This window comes from Myotis lucifugus, unplaced genomic scaffold (assembly GCF_000147115.1).
Source record: "Myotis lucifugus unplaced genomic scaffold, Myoluc2.0 scaffold_138, whole genome shotgun sequence".
NCBI classification, from domain to species: domain Eukaryota; kingdom Metazoa; phylum Chordata; class Mammalia; order Chiroptera; family Vespertilionidae; genus Myotis; species Myotis lucifugus.
Window position 1 is genome coordinate 3,092,582 of NW_005871186.1, and position 20,023 is coordinate 3,112,604.

The 20,023-nt window shown below is 38.7% G+C and overlaps 2 protein-coding genes across 2 annotated transcripts; both read left to right on the plus strand.

Annotated features, from left to right (window-relative positions):
- The first annotated feature begins 5,854 nt into the window (after positions 1-5,854).
- LOC102442159 (olfactory receptor 52D1-like) lies at positions 5,855-6,805 on the plus strand. The gene has a single exon (XM_006094638.2). It carries the CDS (start codon positions 5,855-5,857, stop codon positions 6,803-6,805), a length of 951 nt encoding a protein of 316 aa, XP_006094700.2.
- Positions 6,806-11,090: 4,285 nt separating this feature from the next.
- On the plus strand, positions 11,091-12,068 carry LOC102442476 (putative olfactory receptor 52P1). Its single transcript, XM_006094639.3, has one exon. It carries the CDS (start codon positions 11,091-11,093, stop codon positions 12,066-12,068), a length of 978 nt encoding a protein of 325 aa, XP_006094701.3.
- The last annotated feature ends 7,955 nt before the right edge of the window (positions 12,069-20,023 follow it).

A 20,023-nucleotide genomic window follows, 5' to 3' on the forward strand; every position in this document is an offset into this window, starting at 1 on the left:
CAGTAGCCACCACTCGCACCCACTTCCGGTGCTGGACTCACTCACACTTGCTGCTGGCGCTTGCCCCAATCACTCTGTGCCATCAGCAGGTTCGAGTGGGGCCAGCACCATCAGCATGTGGGAGAGGTGGCAGGAGTGGGGCTGCTGGCAGACAGGGGACCTGGGGCCAGGTGGGGGCACAGAGGATGGGCTGAGACCCGCCCCTGTGCCCACCATAGCCTTGCGGCCCACAGTTCTTTTCAAGGTGCACGAATTCGTGCACTGGGCCCCTAGTTTGATAACAAAGGGGAAACTATTAGTAATTTCATGTAGAAAACAAATATAAATTAGGACTTTCCCACGCAAATTGGGATATATGGCCACTTACATTTTGTATTGCAAGGCAATTACATTACATTTCTCTTTCCATTTTATCTCACACTCTTTTCAGCGGTTCTCAACCTGTGGGTCGCGACCCCTGAAAATACATCCTGCATATCAGATATTTACATTACGATTCATAACAGTAGCAAAATTACAGTTATGAAGTAGCAATGAAAATAATTTTATGGCTGGGGGTCACCACAACATGAGGAACTGTATTAAAGGGTCGTGGCATTAGGAAGGTTGAGAACCACTGCTTTAGATGATTATTTTATACCCTCTTTTCTTTCCTCAATACCTTTTTTTCTGTCATCATTCTCATTCATAGATGATCTTGCATTTACTTGCCTAGAGACATAGAAACAAAAAGGAAGAAACTTCCGCAGACATTTACAACTACACCTACCCACCTATCTATATCCACACCTTCATTTCTACTGTCTCTCTGGTTACTATGGATACCAAGATCCAACTGTTCACTTGTGCACTAAACTCCATTGTCTAATCCTACTTAAAGCAATCACCTCAACAATTCTCTCCTCATTCTTTAATTATTGATTTTCTCTCTATAATGCATCTTTCTCCATCAATATAGAAAGTTAATAACATTTCTCTAACCTTAAATTTTATTCTTGACTATGTTTCCCTTCCAGCTCTTATCCCAGATCTCTAGTTCCTTTGCATTCCAACTCCTTGAAAGAGTTGTCTATGTTTACTAGTTCTAATTCTTCCCTCCCATTCTGTCTTTAATTCACTCCTACTCAAACATTATCACTGCACAGTTCTGTCCTTGTCAAGGTCAATAATGACTGCAATTTTTAAAACAGTGGTCTCAGTCCTCTTATTTTTTATTTTTATTGTTTTAATCCTCATCCAAGGATATTTTTTTCATTGATTTTTAGACAAAGTGGAAGGAAGGGGAGAGGACAGAGAGAGAGAAACATTGATGTGAGAGACATACATTGATTGGTTGCCTCCCACACGCATGCTCCTACTGAGGCCAGGGATCAAACCTGCAACTGAGGTATTTACCCTTGACCAGAATCGAACCCTGGACATTTCAGTCCATGTGGCTGAGGCTCCTGAGCAAACCTGGCTATGGCTTGGTTCTCTTATTCATTGAGTTATCATCAATACTTTATATAGTTGATCATTTCCTCCTTTTTAAGCTACTTTCTTAACTTGACTGCAGTGGTTTTTTTTTCTCCTACCTCACAGACACTGCTTACTTGTCTCTTTAAAAACTAGTGAGTTTTTTCTTATCATGTAATCTGTATTAGGAATTAATTTTTGGTGCTCTTTAAACACATTCACCCTTTTTAAAAAGTATCATTTAACTTCAATATTATTATAATAATGCTGATTAACAAATGTATATCTCCACTGTGGACCTTTTCTTTCAAGTTTTGACTCTTGCCTTAAAGTCATGTTCACAATTTTAAGCCTTCTCCTGCCTTAAAAAACGCCCAGCCTTTAAGAGAAGACTCTGATATCACTGATGTGTCTCCCCAGAGATCTTATTTAAAAATTCACCTCTACTTTTAGCAGCTGGGGCCATTGGTGCTCTGAGCCAAACACAGCCTCTCTGGGCCAAAAATACTTCAGAGGGTAGAGATAAATGGGAGCAAATCTCAGACCTAGGAATTATGCTACTTGTGCTGGATCAAGTGTTTTCTAGTTCTGCTGACCACTGTGGCTGGGGTGAGTATTGAATGAATGAGATGAATAGAAAACTAAGGTTACAGACAGTTCTGTCAAGCTAGGAGCAGAAGTAGGGGAAGATAGAGAGGGATGACAATCACACAAAGGTTTGACCTTGGCTATTCTATTTTAGGAGGTACAGTTTCTTGAACCCCTTAGGTATTTAGCTATCTTTATTGCATACCCAAACTTATCATCAATATGTTCTTATTTTCTGTGTACCTGAATTCTTTCTGCTACAGTTAGAGATTTTAGCCTCTTGGCATTTTCCTTATGGTTTCAAGACAAGCCAGTCAAATAGATCTCCAGGAACAGCTTTTCTTAAAAATACTGATGAGGTCATTTTTTTTAGACTAACTGCATCTTATTCTCACTTATATTGGTCAGGCCAGCCAGATGAGAGTTAAGGTACATGTATGTTAGGGAGTGACCTCATTCTTGAGTACCTAGGACCGTCACAGTGCCCTTAGAAAGACTGGAGGGTCAGGAAACTCATCTGATTTCCAGTTTCCCTAATGTCTGAATACAGCTTGAACCCTCCAAATCTAATTCCCTAACTTCTTTCTGTAATTTCACATGCAGAAAACTTAGAAACCTCTAAGCTGTGAATTCTTGCTTCAATAAACCCCAGGTTCTGTGTACCTTTTCCAGGGCAAAATCAGTGACTGCCAACTGAACAGCCTAATAGATGTTTTTTCTTTAACAGTAATAAGATAAACATTTCTTCATTCTTAGTGGCAGCACAGACTCATGCCTATGACTTCTTTTATGGAGTCTCCATCTCTGAGTAGGCAGCTTATATAACTTTTTTTCATAGTGTGCATGTCAGTGTAACATTTTAACACATATATTGGAGATTATTTGACATTATTATTATGTTATATTATGTCTTAACATTATTATATTATGTCTTCTTATTAAATGAGTTTAATATATCATGGAACATGTATATTATTACTCTTCAGTATATAGCATATATCTAGAAGAATTCCTGGTACATATTAGACACTCAATAAAGTTTTTTTGACAAAGTAATTAAATAAAAGAGCAGCATTACAAAGAATAATAATGTTCACAAAATAGAAGCCTAAGACATTGAAGGGGAATCATGCTTGTTTAATGTGGAATTTTTAGAGACATTGACTAATGAAAGGAAAATAGACTCAGAGTGTCTAATGGTGAGAGTGGCTCCCTCAAAAGCACACATACTCTCTGTCACTAGATTTGAATAAGTAACTTCCAGGTGCCCACTTTTCAAGATATTACAGGTTAGGAGTCAAGCATCACATAATTATTGAACTATATATACCTTGTAACTCGTTTTCCAATTTATGAACATATTATATTCCATTGATTTATATATATGGTGTCCAAAAAATATATAATACTTTAACAGCCGATAGCTCAAGTTTGAAAATGAAATGTATTTTAATAAACACTGCCTTTATAATTATTATTCAAAGTGTGTATATACCTTTTTGGGGACACCCTATATTGTTTAAAATTCTTAGGAATTTCCAGGATAGAAGTAAAAAATATTTGTACTTTTCCACCATACGCATTGATATGTTTACAATAAATCTTATTTTTCTGTTATAACTTGATCTTTGAATTTTTAAGGATATACAAAATTACACTAGGATCGGCACTGAGCTCTACTGTTTGGCTTTAAAATTCAAACAAAATAATAATTTTATTCGTAATTAATATTTATAATTACATTATTATCTATATAATTTATAGTTACAGTAACTGTTGACTTAAAGTAGTAAACTTGCATTAATATATGAGAAATACATGCAATATTGCAATTAATAAACAAAATGATTTGGTCTTTTAATAAGGAGTTGTAGATGAATAGGGGATTGAAGGAAAATATTCTTTTTAATTATTATAGTGTTCTTTAGGTGTTTCCATATTCTAAAACTTTTTAGATGACAGCAAATGAACTTAACATTGATGCCTCTTCTAAACACCAGGGTGTTTGAGTCACAAAGACTGAACTTCAATAGGTAAGAACGATGATTCTGACTTCACCTACCAGAATCTCTCAAGGTAAGATGACTCCAAGGAAAAAATAGTTCTTTATCTATTTTCTTCTTTCCTATTGGCATAACCTTAAATTTATTGACTAGTCACTCCAAGAACTGATATAACTCACCACTATGCTTCCCCTCCCATGGCACACTTCATCTTGAAGTTTTCCTGGAGCACATACCTGTGTAGCTCCTGGCTGACCTGTCATATCAGGGCTCACATTTTAAAGTAGACAAAAGAGACACAGAAGTTATGTTTATAATCAAACTAATGCATGTGGCCAATCAGGAAAACAGAAAAAATGTATAGATTAGATTAGATTGGTTAGATTAGGTTAGGTTAGATTAGAAGCGTATTAAAGACCTTATAAAGGAGCACGTCTTGGAGTATATAGAGTGAAAAAAACACAATGAGCAGTGTAGTTCTGTGAGAGAAGATCCAAAAGGAAGGCTCCTAAGAAGAAACAGCATTTGCAACCATGGTCATTTATTCAAAAATGTTTAAAATATTTTCAATTGTAGCATTCAATCCTTTATCCTTGTACTTGTTAAACATTACTTATTGCCCTAAGGTATCAAAGGCATTGATGCTGAATATAGAGAAGTAAATGAGATGCAGAGATTTCATAGTGTAGTGGGCAAGAAACATACATATAATTTTAAAACAAGTTTATATTTCCTAAGGAGAGTATGCTGAAGATGTATGGTTCTCACACCACAGCAGAAGCAATCTTAGAAGGGCTTCATAGAGGAAGGTTACTCAGCTGGGTTTTGAATGATTGTTAGTACCTTGGCAAATGACCAACTGGGAACAGCCATTTTGGGCAAAAAACAAACCATCATATGAAAATGCATGCAGATGTGACAAAACATGATTTGGGATACTTCAAAATGTCCAAAATTAGATATGACTTACATATGGTTAGAACATGAAGCATATAGTAGAATGTGGTGATAACTAATTCTAGATAATTGGCAAAGAGCAAGAAAAAGATCAAGAAGAGCTTTGCATGCCATTCTATAAAAACACTAGTGGGAAACAAATTTCATGCTCAAATTAGGTAGTTTGAGTCCAGTGTGATACAGAAACCATTAGCAAAGATGTGGGTCAGCATAGAGAAATGACAAGTGTTTGTGAAGTCCCAGAGTTAGTGAAATAAGACACTGTTACAACCCTTGGAGTGAATGGAAAAGAGTAGAATATGGTTACCAGTGGAAATCAGACCAGAGAAGACTGTTCACAGAGATGCAGCCAGTTTACAGCAATCCCACAGGAGGGAGCTGAAAGAATAAATCTCTGACCTTCTTCCATTCTCCTGTTGGTGTTTCTTATTGCCAAATCCAACCAAAAGTAAGAGAGTAGGGGAGTCTGTTGATGTGGCCCAGTGTCCCAAGGCCCAGACATAATGTAAAGTGGTGGAGTGTAGACCAGAGGAGGCCAATGCAAAATATACTGCATTGCATACACTAAGAAATTTGCATTTTGGCTGACTGTATTCACATGCTAAAATATTTAGACAGCAATATAGAGGCATCACTGGAAGATAGAAATCCTGAAAGTGGGCATATTAGTTATATAGCTATTTTAATAACCCAGGCAAAAAATGAGGAAGGCATCAATTATAATAGAATTGGTGGGAATGAAAGGCAAGAAATTGAATAATCATGTAGGAAAAATAAGTGGCATTGAGCTGACTTTCTTTCATTTTTTAACCACTTTTAGGAAGAGAAAGCCTTCTGTTCTCTGCATCATTATGATCTCTGCATCTGCCTCCAATGACACTGCCTTCCACCCTTCCACATTTATTCTTCTTGGAATCCCTGGGATGCAAGACCAGCATGTTTGGGTTGCCATCCCCTTCTGCTCCATGTATATACTTGCTCTGGTTGGCAATAGTACCATCCTGTACATCATTCTGACAGATAGAACTCTACATGAGCCAATGTACCTCTTCCTGTGTCTACTTTCCATCACTGACCTGGTACTCTGTTCGACCACATTGCCCAAAATGCTAACAATCTTCTGGCTTAGGTCCCACATAATTTCCTACCATGGCTGCCTCACCCAGATGTTTTTTGTTCACACCGTCTTTGCCACCGAGTCTGCTGTTCTGCTGGCCATGGCTTTTGACCGCTATGTGGCTATCTGCCGTCCACTTCATTATACATCCATCCTCAATGCCACAGTGATCGGGAAGATTGGGCTGGCATGTGTGGCCCGTGGCCTTCTCTTTGTTTTCCCCTTTGTCATCCTCATAGAACGCTTACCTTTCTGTGGACATCACATCATCCCCCACACCTACTGTGAGCACATGGGCATTGCCAAGCTGGCCTGTGCTAGCATCAAGCCCAACACCATTTATGGTCTCACTGTGGCACTTTCAGTCACTGGCATGGATGTGATCCTCATCGCCACTTCGTATGGCTTGATCCTGCAGGCTGTGCTGCATCTACCCTCCAAGGATGCCCAGTTTCGAGCATTTAGCACTTGTGGAGCCCACATTTGTGTGATTCTTGTCTTCTATATCCCTGCCTTTTTTTCTTTTTTCACCCACCGCTTTGGCCACCAAGTACCTCCTCATGTCCACATTGTACTTGCAAATCTCTATCTCCTGTTGCCCCCTGTTCTCAACCCCCTGGTCTACGGCATTAACACCAAACAGATCCGCCTGAGACTATTTAGCTTTTTTAAGTGGAGAAGGTAACTATACTCTCTCCATACCCCAAAGACCAAGGGAAAAAGTTATAATTAATCTCCCACCTTTCCCAGCACCTCCTTTCCTTGGACTAGAGGTTGCTGCTTCTGTTAATCCAAGCCAGACAGTATCATATGTTACCTGAGAGTTTTTGAAGTATTTAGAACAACTTATTTATACCTGACCTATCAACAGAATACTATTTTCCTGTAAACCTATTATATGCCCCATAAACTGGCCTGTGGATCTTTTTTTTTATTGCTTAAAGTATTACAAAGGGTATTATATATGTGTCCTTTTTTCCCCCCCGCCCTTGACAATCCTCTGGCCTCCCCTACCCCCCAGTGTCTTATGTCCATTGGTTATGCTTATATGCATGCATACAAGTCCTTCAGTTGATCTCTTACCCCCCTCCCTCCTGCCCCCCAACCCTCCCCGGCCTTCCCGCTGCAGTTTGACAATCTGTTTGAGGCAGCTCTGCCTCTGTATCTATTATTGTTCAAAAGTTTATAATGGTCTCTATTATCCATGAATGAGTGAGATCATGTGGTATTTTTCCTTCATTGACTAGCTTATTTCACTTAGCATAATGCTCTCCAGTTCCATCCATGCCGTTGAAAATGGTAAGAGTTTCTTCTTTTTTACAGCAGCATAGTATTCCATCGTGTAGATATACCACAGTTTTCTAATCCATTCATCTACTGATGGGCACTTAGGCTGTTTCCAGATCTTAGCTATGGTGAATTGTGCTTCTCTGAACATATGGGTGCATATATCCTTTCTGATTGGTGTTTCTGGTTTCTTGGGATATATTCCTAGAAGTGGGATCACAGGGTAAAATGGGAGTTCCATTTTTAGTTTTTTGAGGAAACTCCATACTGTCTTCCATAGTGGCTGCACCAGTCTGCACGCCCATCCCACCCTGAACGCGCCCATCTCGCCTGTGGATCTTGAATCTTCTTAAGGGAAGGTCAATAGGCAATGCAGTACATTTAAAAGTAAGAGCCAAAAATATTTATTCTCTCAATGTACAGAAATCTCATGTGCTAGAAGTAGAGAAAAAGTGGTCATAAAAGAACTATTTACTTATAGCTTCAAGAAATTTAGAATACATACATACACACACATACATTGATTGATTGATTGCTAGCACTTTCTTATACCAAGTGCATTTACAGTGAGACTGTCATCCCTAGATGAGAGATGTCTGTGAGACTCCATGATCCTCTGGATCCAGATTTTAGGTTTAAAATAGATGAAGGTGATTCCTGGGTGTCTTATTGTGAAGCACAGGTATCAATGGGAAAATCATAGCACAACTTTCTAAAGGAATGACTACAAAGATGAGCTTTTGTAGCTAATTACCTCATGACAGATGACCTTTGCATTTTTTATGATATTCAAAGAGTGATGAACTTCACATGTGGATTATTTTTGGCCCATTGTGAACTCAGTCTGACCTTTTGTTTACCCCATTTAGTCATCAGGTCTTTGGGTATATTAGAATTTCCCGAACACCGCGTTTCTTGATATTGTTATTTAGGTTATCCTAGGAAAGTCAGTGTTGGCCTTTGTGCTCTAGCAAAGCTACTTTTGACAAGAGCTGGGTTTTTTGTATGTTTGCTTGTTTGTTTTGGATACCTTTAAAGAAATAAAAGCAAATAATAAGTCTATCCCCTACACAATACATTAATCTTCTGAATTTCATAGGTGAATAAGGCACAGTACCCAATCAGAAAGCGCACAATCTAGGGAGAGAAGAAGGTAATTATAATAGAATATGGTATTTAAAGCGACAAGGAGTAAAAAGGTATTGGAGCAAAGATAAAAATGTTTATGTTAAAAAACTTTTATTTTTTTCTTACAGTGAGGTAATCATTATTGTCTGATCCACCTTGATTCTAGGCTCTCTTTCCATGAGCTGAGGCAAAGAGCTACAACCTGTCCATAAATTGAGAGTATATTTTTGTTACAGAGTAGGAAAATTTTTAGGCCTGCTTAATTACCTAGCCACCTCAGTAGCTTGACAGCCCGTGCAACGTTTCTAGGAACTGAGCTCCCACACCTGAGCAACGGCCCACAAAGAACAAACAGATCAATACTCCTGAGCAACAGGCCCTCAAAGAACAGACAGATCAAAATTAAGAATAGTTCTGACCTTTAAGTTACCCAGAAATGAATAACAGGAGGATGATGAATAGCTTGGCTAAAACTACACAATTAGCTTTTGTAACTTCGCTTTGCTTGCTATGGGAACCTGAACACGAATGTAGTTGTCCCCTTTAAATATTGGACTCTGCAGATGGTCAGGGCTGTTTCTCTCTTGGGCTTCCCGAGTGGAGGAGCAGACACTGGCCAGTCAATAAAGGCTCTCTAAATCTTAATCAGTCTGGAGTTCTGGTCATTCTGTCACTCGCACTCCACAACAATTTTTGGTTGTTCCCTGTCATTATCACCCTTAAGAATCATCTCAGGACAGAGAGAAAAGATGATTGTGACCAAGATTTCTGCCTGTTATTAGAGCATGTTATTATTTCTGCAGGGGGAAGCTCTGTGGATGTGTCCATAAAAGCAGGTGTATCTGTGCTTGCCTCTTTATGGCCCTTTCTGTGGATGTATTGATTGTCCTAGGCCATTTATTCTGCCGCTTACTTTCCTCTGCCACTGCTTCTTTCTTACTGACACCTAACTCTGAACAAAGTCCCTACAGGGCCTGTCTGGGCAGAACTTGTATGACATCAGGATTTAAAATCTGGCTCTCTAAGTCCTGCTTCTGTTTAGTGTTTGCATAATTTTGTGATTGTTTTACTCTGCCTTGTACATTTTGAATAAACTTAGCAAAATACTGTTTGACAAACTTTAATCACTTAATTCCTCTGAACTAACCAGAAAAAAAATAAAGCAACATCTGGCCCCAGAAGTTGAGGAGATGCTGGGGTCTGAGAGGCTGGAGGTGGGGTCAGTGTGAATTGAAAATGGGCTGGGAAATGTCAGGGGCAAAGCCATTGGCCTGGGGAAAAAGTTAGAGCCTGAAAATCAGAAAGAGGCTAGCAATAGCTAGACCTTGAGGCTAAGAACAGCATGGGTTGTACCTCTGATGCCTCCATAAACATGATTACTCTGTGGAGTTATCCACTTGATGGGTTAAGTGAAGTAAATCCATTCCTGGCTCTCACTTGGGAATGAGGGCCTCTGGAATACACAAACTGCCAGACCCTGAACAGGTTACATACCCAGGTGTACTTTCACCCTCTCTCTCCTCAGGTTCCTCAGGACTGGCAAAGTCTGGAACATTCTTGGAATCACTAAAGTCAACCAACCGTATCCCCTGGGAGCTCAGGACAACCTCCAGGGCCAATATTATACATAATTGTAGTCCTATCTTGTGTGTGTGTGTTTGGGGAAGGAGGGAGTAGCAGAGATCATTCTGGGCACCCTGGGAGCCCTTACTTAGGTTACTTAAAGGGCCACTTCATGGATTCTGGGTACCTAAAACTGAGGAGAAGAGAGATGCCAGGCCATTAGTGTGCTCTCCAAGAGCCACATGAATATTTGCTAAGATATACCTACACACATGTGAACACACCTACACACCCACTTTTGAAGGTGTCTGATACCCGTTTCCCTCTCTCACATCACCTCACTCACATTCAGGTAAGTGGTTCTAGGTGGGGATGGGCTTCTTATTCACATTCTGGTAGCCTATTCTCTGATATTCAAAACCCCACCACCTGCTTAATTTCAGTCATCATTGCACAGTTCACAATAAAAAGGTCTTTACAAGTCCCCTATCTTCTCCGAATGTATATTATTTAATTTGTGGGTGAACAATTTTATTATAAACTTTTTAGGTTATCTTATTTTATGAAAACTCTTGTTAACCTTTTAGATCTTTGGCTGCTGAGAGGTATATGTAATATTTTGTCAATTTCTCTGTGTATTTTTATCCATTTTTGTTTTACATACTTCAAGTTATATTCTTTAAGAGGATACACTTTCATTTTTTAATATATACTTATATATGTAATGTTTATTTTGTTCATGAATAATGAATCCTTTTGACCTCAATAAAACATTATCAAAATACATTGTCTCAGATATTAATGTTGTAATAGCATGTTTTACTACTATGATACTGCAGTATAATGCTATCATGATTTCAGAATTATTTTTATGTACGTTAATATTCCAATTCTTGTTTTCCACTTTGAAAATCAAATCTTCATTTTTTATTAAACTGATACTGATGCAGTTTCTTCCTTGTTCCTCTCAGGTTCTTCACCAGGGTTCTACCATGACTATTTGCAATGCCTCCCAGGGCCATCCTTCTTTCTTCATTCTGCAAGGCATTCCTGGGATGGAGGACAAACACAGATGGATATCTATCCCCTTCTCATCCATGTACTTCCTCACCATCCTTGGGAACTGCACCATCCTCTTCACCATCTCCACAGAGCGCTCCCTGCACAAGCCCATGTTCCTGCTCCTGTGCATGTTGGCCCTCACAGACCTAGGCATGTCCACAACCACCATTCCCAAGGTGCTCTGCATCTTCTGGTTTGGCCTGAGCAAGATCAGTTATGAGGGCTGCCTGGTCCAGCTGTTTTTCATCCACTCCATCTCTGCTTTGCAGTCTGCCATCCTATCGAGCATGGCCTTTGACCGCTATGTGGCCATCTGTGAGCCCCTGCGCTATGCCACCATCCTGTCCAATAGTCGCATTGGGCTCATTGGCCTAGTAAGTTTAGTGAGAGCCATCCTGTTCATTATGCCGATGCCCATCCTCCTTCAGAAAATGCCCTTTCATGCCAATCGTGTCATCCCCACCACCTACTGTGAGCACATGGCTGTAGTGAAGATGGTGTGTGTGGATACCACAGTCAACAGGATATATGGTCTAGTGGTGGCCTTGTTGGTTGTTGGGCTAGACATCTCAGCTATTGCCTCATCTTATGTGCTAATCATCCGGGCTGTACTGCGGCTCTCTTCTAAGGAAGCCCACCACAAAGCAGTTAACACCTGCACCACACACATCTGTGTCATGCTTATTTCTTACACTCCCTCGCTTTTCTCTTTTCTCACTCACCGCTTTGGTCGGGGCATTCCACCCCACATCCACACCATTCTAGGCAACCTCTACTTCCTTGTACCTCCAATGCTCAATCCTATTATTTATGGAGTGAAAACCAAGGAGTTTCAGGAAAAAGTGACCAAACACATATGCTGGAGGAAGGAGCCTATAACCATTACCCAGGGTCGGAATCCTGACTGATCTTCCAGCATGATAGGTCTGAGAGAAACAGGTTAAGTAGATTCAATTCCTGGGAGACTTGGCTAGTAGTAGAAATTGTCATATTGACAGATTAGCTGCCTGAATCATTTGAATATGATGCTAAGACACAAGAGACTACTTGCTCGCACTGATTCCAATGCCAGGCAATTATGAAAGGAATGACATCTGCTCTCCATACCTGACACGGGACTTGGAAAAATTATATGTGATAATCTATGTAAAAGCACTTTAAACAACAACACACACCAAACACATGTAAAATGTTGTCTTACAGACAGAATGTAAGAACAAGCAATAGCTTGCCCACTACTTAGCACAGGCAAGTACGGTTGTGTGTCTGTTTGGGTGTGCATTTGTATTTGTGTGCTTAAGGGGAGGTGGGAAGTGAAGATTATGTTTGGGGAATGAGAAGGTACATGGAAAGTACAAAACTATTTCTAAACTCTTTTTTTATTATTATCCCTGCTGTCAGAGCCTTGCATTTGGGCAACATGACTTGTTGCTTCCTTGTAAACTAGAGAATATGGACAAGAAACATAATCTCTAATTCCCAAAGAAATTTCAGAAGAAAAAGAAAAATGGAAAGCTCCTAAGCTTATAAGATTAATATGCATTTTAAACTAATTTCCCACTTGTAAAAACTTCTAGGGTCAACTGTCCTGCTTGTCTCAACTAATTCCAGTGTTTGAGAGAATCGCTTACAGAGATAATTCTGAGAATGTTCTGTTAGTGGTTATAATTACAAAAGTCAGATTTATACTAGAAATACTTGGCTACAGACCTCTGCAAGGCAATTTCTCTGAGAGCCCAGAAAGAAGTAAGAGTAAATATTTGGAACAGCTTGTGCAATTCAGATCCTGTGCCAGATATGGGATTTAATTAAATTCTGAAGATATTGTTTATCACTTCTTGACACTGATTAGAGATTTAGTGGCCAATATTTTAAGATGCATGAAGTTTGAAAACAGAAAGAGTCTCAGGTTATCCATCATATTATAGAACTAATGTATGAAGGTAGAATTTAATGAAAAAGATACCTACCCTTAAAGCTACATAATCACTATTTTAAAAAGACTTTAAAAATTTAAATTACAGTAAATGAACAAAAGGTCTCTAGAGTGTGGTGCCTGATATGATATATAATAAGAAAGGCTCAAGTTTATGGAATAATTCAATAACAAGGGCAGAGAAAGCTGGGATATTTCATGCACTGCCTATCTGAAATGAATACCAAGAGTAGATACTTAACCCACCATAAACATATAATAACAAAAAACTCACTCAGCTAAATGTTTTATGATGAACCATTTAATTGACCAATAAGTATCAGATTGTGAAATGGACCGAGGAAACATTAGCTTGACGAGCTGTGGTTGCAAAAATTACTTTTTGCTGAGATCTTAAAATGATTTTTTAAAGATCTGATTCGAATGGGATTGATGTAGAGAAGCAGAGTTCATATGCCAGAAAATATTATCCACCTTTCATAATTATTTAATTTTCCTTTTTTCTTTGGTGAGATAGTTTTAAAAAATGATTTATTTGCACCTAAACACAATATATATTCTTGGAATTGTGCCAGGAAAACTGGAAGGAGCAATAGATTCTGGGGAAATTGAGGGAACTAAAGAAAATCAAAGAAAATGCAAGAAGAAAGACTAACGGTGCCTGTCCTTTCTGACTTGGACTTTCTTCCTTCTTCAAAGGTGTTATCGATCTATGGTTGATTGCTTCTACTGAGGGATGAGCTTGATTCCTCTCCTGTGAGCTTGCTGAAAATGTGACAGATGACACTAATATTAAGTGTTTTTCTTTCCATGTCTATAGAGTTGTTCCTAGCCATGTAAAAGCTAGAAAAATGTTCACATATTTCATATTTTGGTGAAGTTTAATCACTTGCACTTGTCTGTTGGGTATTTCAAAGTTGAATTATGACAGCGTCTACTTCACTGTCTTTGTCTCCATTATCTATGTCAGCAGTTCTCAATCTGTGGGTCGTGACCCCTTTGGTCCTGCTAGACGCCTTTCACAGGGGTTGCCTAAGACCATCCTGCATATCAGATATTTACATTACGATTCATAACAGTAGCAAAATTACAGTTATGAAGTAGCAGCGAAAATAATTTTATGGTTGGGTCACAACATGAGGAACTGTATTTATATTTTATTTATTTTTTTACAGAAAGGAAGGGAGAGGGATAGAGAGTTAGAAACATTGATGAGAGAAAAACATCGATCAGCTGCCTCCTGCACACTCCCTACTGGGGATGTGCCCACAACCAAGGTACATGCCCTTGACCGGAATCGGAGGAACAGTATTTAAAGGGCCAGAAGGTTGAGAACCACTGATCTATGTATAATTTGAAATGGTCTCAAGCTCCCAAATGGAGTATAAATAATTATATAATGCTAGTTATATAAATGTCTTCTAATAAATGATCAGGGAGGTGACACCTCTGACCAGAGTCTAGGGTTAGCATTGGAGACTCAAAAAGAGAGTTCCCTCAAATACAGGGCCGAAGACAAAAAGTTGCTTATTGGCAGTTTATTTTAAAATGTGATCACAGAGAGTGGGAGTGCAAAACAGGCAGAGTGAAGCTGTGAAGGAAGAAAAGCCAATGCAAGGAATTGTAACCCAGTTTTACCCTACTAGAGGAGACTGGTGTCCAACCCTGCCAAGACCCTCGGAGGAACCTTATGAAATATTTCACAATTGTCCTTCCCAGGGGATGAAAGGATCATACTCAATTGATGATGTGGGGCTCATGGACTGCCTACCAAGTGTTGACTTTCCCGTACTTCTGGGTTGTGTGTGCATGACAGAGAGCTGGTTGCTAGGGGTGTCCTGTGCCATGGAGTTAGGGCAGCTCCATGGGAAGAAGCCCTATGTTCTATACATGACTTGATTACACCTTCATGGAACTGGTTACCATAACAGTGGCTGAATAAGGTGTGACCAAGCAAGTGGTGTGCCAGGATTGTCTAATGTAACAAGCTACAGCTTGGGGACCACTATAAATCTGGTGGTAGAATATTTTAATTTTTAGCTAATTATTAAGCAAACATAAGAAAAATTAAACCTTAAGATAAGATAGGTGCTTTAAGTGTCTTTTATGGAAAAAGGTATAAGGTGAGAATTAAATAAGAAACAATTTCTCTGGGCAAAATTAAATGATATTTTATTAATTTTACAAAGAAGAACACATTATTATAATTTTGTTAATTTATTTAATAACATTTCTTAGCAACTGTTCCACATGAGCACAAACAGACCTATTTTATTATTTTTCACGCCTCCTTAGCATTTCTTTGTATGTTTGTTAAATTTATTTCAGCTGTGGCTTATTAATGGACAGATGGTTGTTCCAGGCTTTTGTTGTTTAAAAAGGTCATATGAGCATCTTGTTACACTGGCCCCTTTTTCTGCATATGGCAAGTATTATTGAAGTGTAAATATGTAAATATGGTATCATTATAGGGAAGGAAATATATTGTCTTTTTACTTTCTTATTGTTGTTCTTTTTGCCTGATCACCAAAATACACCACATGAAATGTAAGCATTAAAATGTAAAGTGTATAGCCCTAGCCAGTTTTGCTCAGTGGATAGAGCATTGGTCCTGGATTCAATCCTGGTCAAGGGCATGTACCTTGGTTGCAGGTTCCCTGGCCCTGGTTGGGGTGTGTGAAGGAGGTAACCAATTGATGTGACTCTCTCACATCAGTGTTTCTCTCTGTCTCTCCCTCTCCCTTCCACTCTCTCTAAAAATCAATAGAAAAATATCCTCGGGTGAGGATTAATAAAAAATAGCAATAAAATAAAATGTGAAGGGTATAATATAAACATTCCACTCAGCTAATGACTGGTAATAGTTGACATTGTATTAAGTTTCTTAGAGCTAATGTAAGAAACTATCACAAGCTAGGTAGCTTAAAACAGCAATTTTTTTCTCTCGTGGTTCTGGAGGCTGGAAGTCCAAAGTCAAGTTGTCAGCAGGGTCACGCTCCCTCTGAAAGTTTTGAGCAAGGGGGACTTTCTTTGTTTCTCTCCTGGCTTCTGATGGTTGATGACAATTCTTCCTATTCCTCAGCCTGAAGACACAATTCTCCAACCTCTGTCTTTGTCATTATGTGGCGTGTTCTGTGTATATCTCTTCACATCATTCTTCCTGTACAAATTTTCTTCTCATAAAGACTCCAGGCACTGTGTTAGGTTCCACCCTAATTCAGTATAACCTTACCTGAACTCAGGAATTAAGCAAAGGAAAAAAAACCCCTCATAGATACAGACAACAGTATGGTGATTACCAGAGGGAAAGGGGGGTTAGGGGAGGTAGAAGAGGGGGTAAAGGAGGATAAATGGTGATGAAAAGAGACTTGACTTGGGGTGGTGAACACACAATATAATATACAGATGATGTATAATAGAATTGTATATCTGAAACCTATATAATTTTATTACCAATGTCACCCCAATAAATTCAATAGAACATAGAAAAAACCCTCCATTATACACGAAAAGATGTTATTTCCAAATAAGTTCACATTCTGAAATTCTGGACATGTATTCAGAGTTATTCCTTATGCAAAAAATTCTTTAAGTATTATTACTACAAAATAAAATCATGTTCACAGTACTGCTTTGCAATTTATTATTTAACCTAATATTATTAACTGCAATCCATGATACTACATATAGATTCAACCCTCTCCCCTTTTTTAAAAACTCTTTTATAATCTTATATTGGTAGACATTTGGATTTATTTTTATTTTTAAAAAATTCTGTAGGTGGCCTTAGAGCAAGGGTTGGAAACTATGGTCCATGGACTAACTTCGACCTATTACTTGTTTTAGTAAATAGGATTTTATTGGAACACAACCACCTATTTGTTTATCTATTATCTATGGCTGCTACTAGCACCACAGTGATAGTGTTGATTAGTTGTGGCAAAGACCAGATTATCCACAAAGTCAAAAATGTTTACTATCTGACACTTTACAGAAAGAGTTTTCTGACCCTGCCTCAAAAGGGTCCAAGAGTCAGAGAGAGAAAGTATGTTACTTGGAATTTCCTTTTGGATTGCCCTCCAAATTCTATTGGTGTCCTATGATGACCATATGAATGTGCCTTACAGACCTCCTACTATAGGGAGTCAATTGACTGAAGGACCTAACCACTGCAATTTGAAATTCATCATTGCATTTGCATCAAAGTGATGTCTCACATTGAATTCTCCCAACCAATGACTGTGTGTGGCAAGGATGCGAAGGAAGACCACTTCCTGGGGTCATGGGACATCTTGGTAGGCTCCTTGGTCAACTGATTTGTCTTTGCATGGCAATCTAAGATACTTTCACTCAGCCTTTTCTCTCTTTTTAACTTGGAGTTAGACTTGTGGTCTGACTGTTCTCTCAATCTATACTGATAGTCTTCTTTATTTTCTTTCACACAGATATTACTGCAAATAATATTCTTACCTGTTAAATTTCATCTTGGCATCTGCTTTGCAGAGAACCAAGGCTATTACAAATTGACACTGAGAGTGGTACAAGTGGTAAGATAGGAAATTGGGACTAGCTTACTTCTTGCCTGGTAAGCAGAGAATGCTCTCCTGATTGGTAGGTGGGGCAGGATAGTACCTGGGGAGAGGTAAATATTTTAATTGCTAAATATTTTACCAATAGTGGGAAATTTTGTATTAAGTACAATTTGAAAAATATTGAGGAAGTAGTGACAACAATGACAGGAATTTAATAGTTACTGGGAACTGGTCGTTATGCTCTATACTAGTAGAAGGATGACAGAGTTAGTAGCAACGATTTAATAGCTAAAAGGGAGAACCAAAGAGCCTTAGTGGTGGTAGTATATAAAGAGACCTTCCTCACTAATATTGGAAGGAAAGATATAATTGGATGGCAGGCTGGAGTCTCAGGGCTCCAAGGATGTTTTAACATTCAGCTAAGGCAGGTCTGTTATATGTAGATCAGGGTCTGGGTAGAGAAAACATGGAAACTTGAAAACTGAAACACACCATTAACATCCAGGTGAATGTTACTGAAGATGACTCAGTAATCTCTTTTTGACTTTCTGGACAGGCAGAGATCCTTGAAAAGTTCCAAGACTACTTCTGTGACAAAAGATGCTGCAGAAGCATCTGCCTCCAATGACAACAGATGTCCCCATCCCATGACATGCCTCCTCTCCTCTTCCTCTTTCTCAGGCTGATACATAGGGCTAAATCACTGCATAACACAACTAGGTACATTCTAGAATTTTTACAAGAAGAAAAAATATATAACCCTAAATAATTACAGGACGTAGCTGGCATGTATTGGTGGGAGACAGGGATATTCTCTGAAATTAAATTTTGAGTGTGCTTGATCAAAGGTGTTAGAATATAAGGCTGGATGATCAGGAATTAATTCACTTTTTTTGGAATGTAACTGAATACACATATTAGTTTTCTACTGCTCAATAATGAACTACTGCAAATCAAGCAAGCAAACTCTAGCTGGAGTTCACTGAATTAGGTGTTATGTCCTAGAAATATTCCTTCATGGCTCCTGACTCTACTCTGTGAGCTCTTGATTCTAGCTTCTGGGCTCATGGTTACACTCTTTTAGTCATCCTTATTTTTTCACAAATAGCAGCATGTGTTTGTAGTTGAATAGTTTATCAGTCTGTTTGTTGCCAATATAATTTTGAAGGTATGTGACCCTAATCAACAGAAGGGTATAGGAAGGCTTTCAAAATGTCAGTAGGAGGGAATTATGTAAAACTAGGTGACTTACTTGGGTACTTACTTCTATTTCTTTGCCCACTATAAATAAAGATGTAGAGTAATTCCAAACTGAGAATATCATTATCAAGTGTTTAGACATTTCAGGAATGAAATTTGGGGTTATATAACCAGGTAAACCATGGTACCTGCCTTAGTGATAACGAATGGTGAGGAAAATTTAGAGTGTTTAGTGGAGGAGGACAAAATGAATATTGGTTGCAGTCCTGTGATCAACTGCAAAGGCAATGACTAGAGTTCATCCCACTAACCCCTTTCTCCTGAGTTTTCCAACTGGGAAAAAGGTCTTTAAGAATCATATGCAAGTCATTTGCTGAACCCAGGTAGAGAAATAAATTTGTGCTGTACAAAGGGAGGATTACAGACTTTGTACTAGAGGGAGTGTAACTGTAATTGTCTGAGGATTCCCACTGCTTGCCAGGGTCATGCCCAGCAGAGGCTACTTCCAGGCAGTAACTGACAATGTCACTACTAGGAACAGACCCACACCTGAGAGATTTTTTTTTAAAGTCTGCTGATTTTAGTTCAAAGACTCTCCAGTGATTTTGCTCCAAGAAATCTAAATCACCTCCACCCAACTTGCTCTTCCTTCTTCACTCAGGGTCAAACTTGGACTGTAGATGGTTTTCCTAGCCTAGCCCGATGGTCTCCCTAGTTTCTTTCTCATAGGTTTTTCCACTAGTAAATTTATGTTATGTTTAATTATTCTTCACATTACTTTCTTTGATGACGTAGCTCAGATGACATAGCTCCCTTGGGCAAACCAAATAATGGAGATTGGGCAATGAATTCTATCAAAGCCAACTCCTAGAGGCCAACATACGTCTCAGAAGAGTGGAGATTAGATGGGAGTTGAGTGGGGCATTGAAAACAGAATAACTAAAAAAGGGAGATATTTTCAGTTCTCCAAATAGTGGTAACTGTTTAGGTATAAAACTAGAGATACCTTTAATTAATTATTGATGGTAAGAATGAGGTAGGCAAAAAATAGTTGCTATGGTTTTATGATTAAAGCCATTTCTGTTAAATGTTCTTCCTAGTCTTGCTGTATAACTTTTTCACTTTTGGTTGTCTTTAGAGAGGCAACATGTAGAGTGGAAAGATATTTTATAATCAGAAAGATTATTATTTAAAT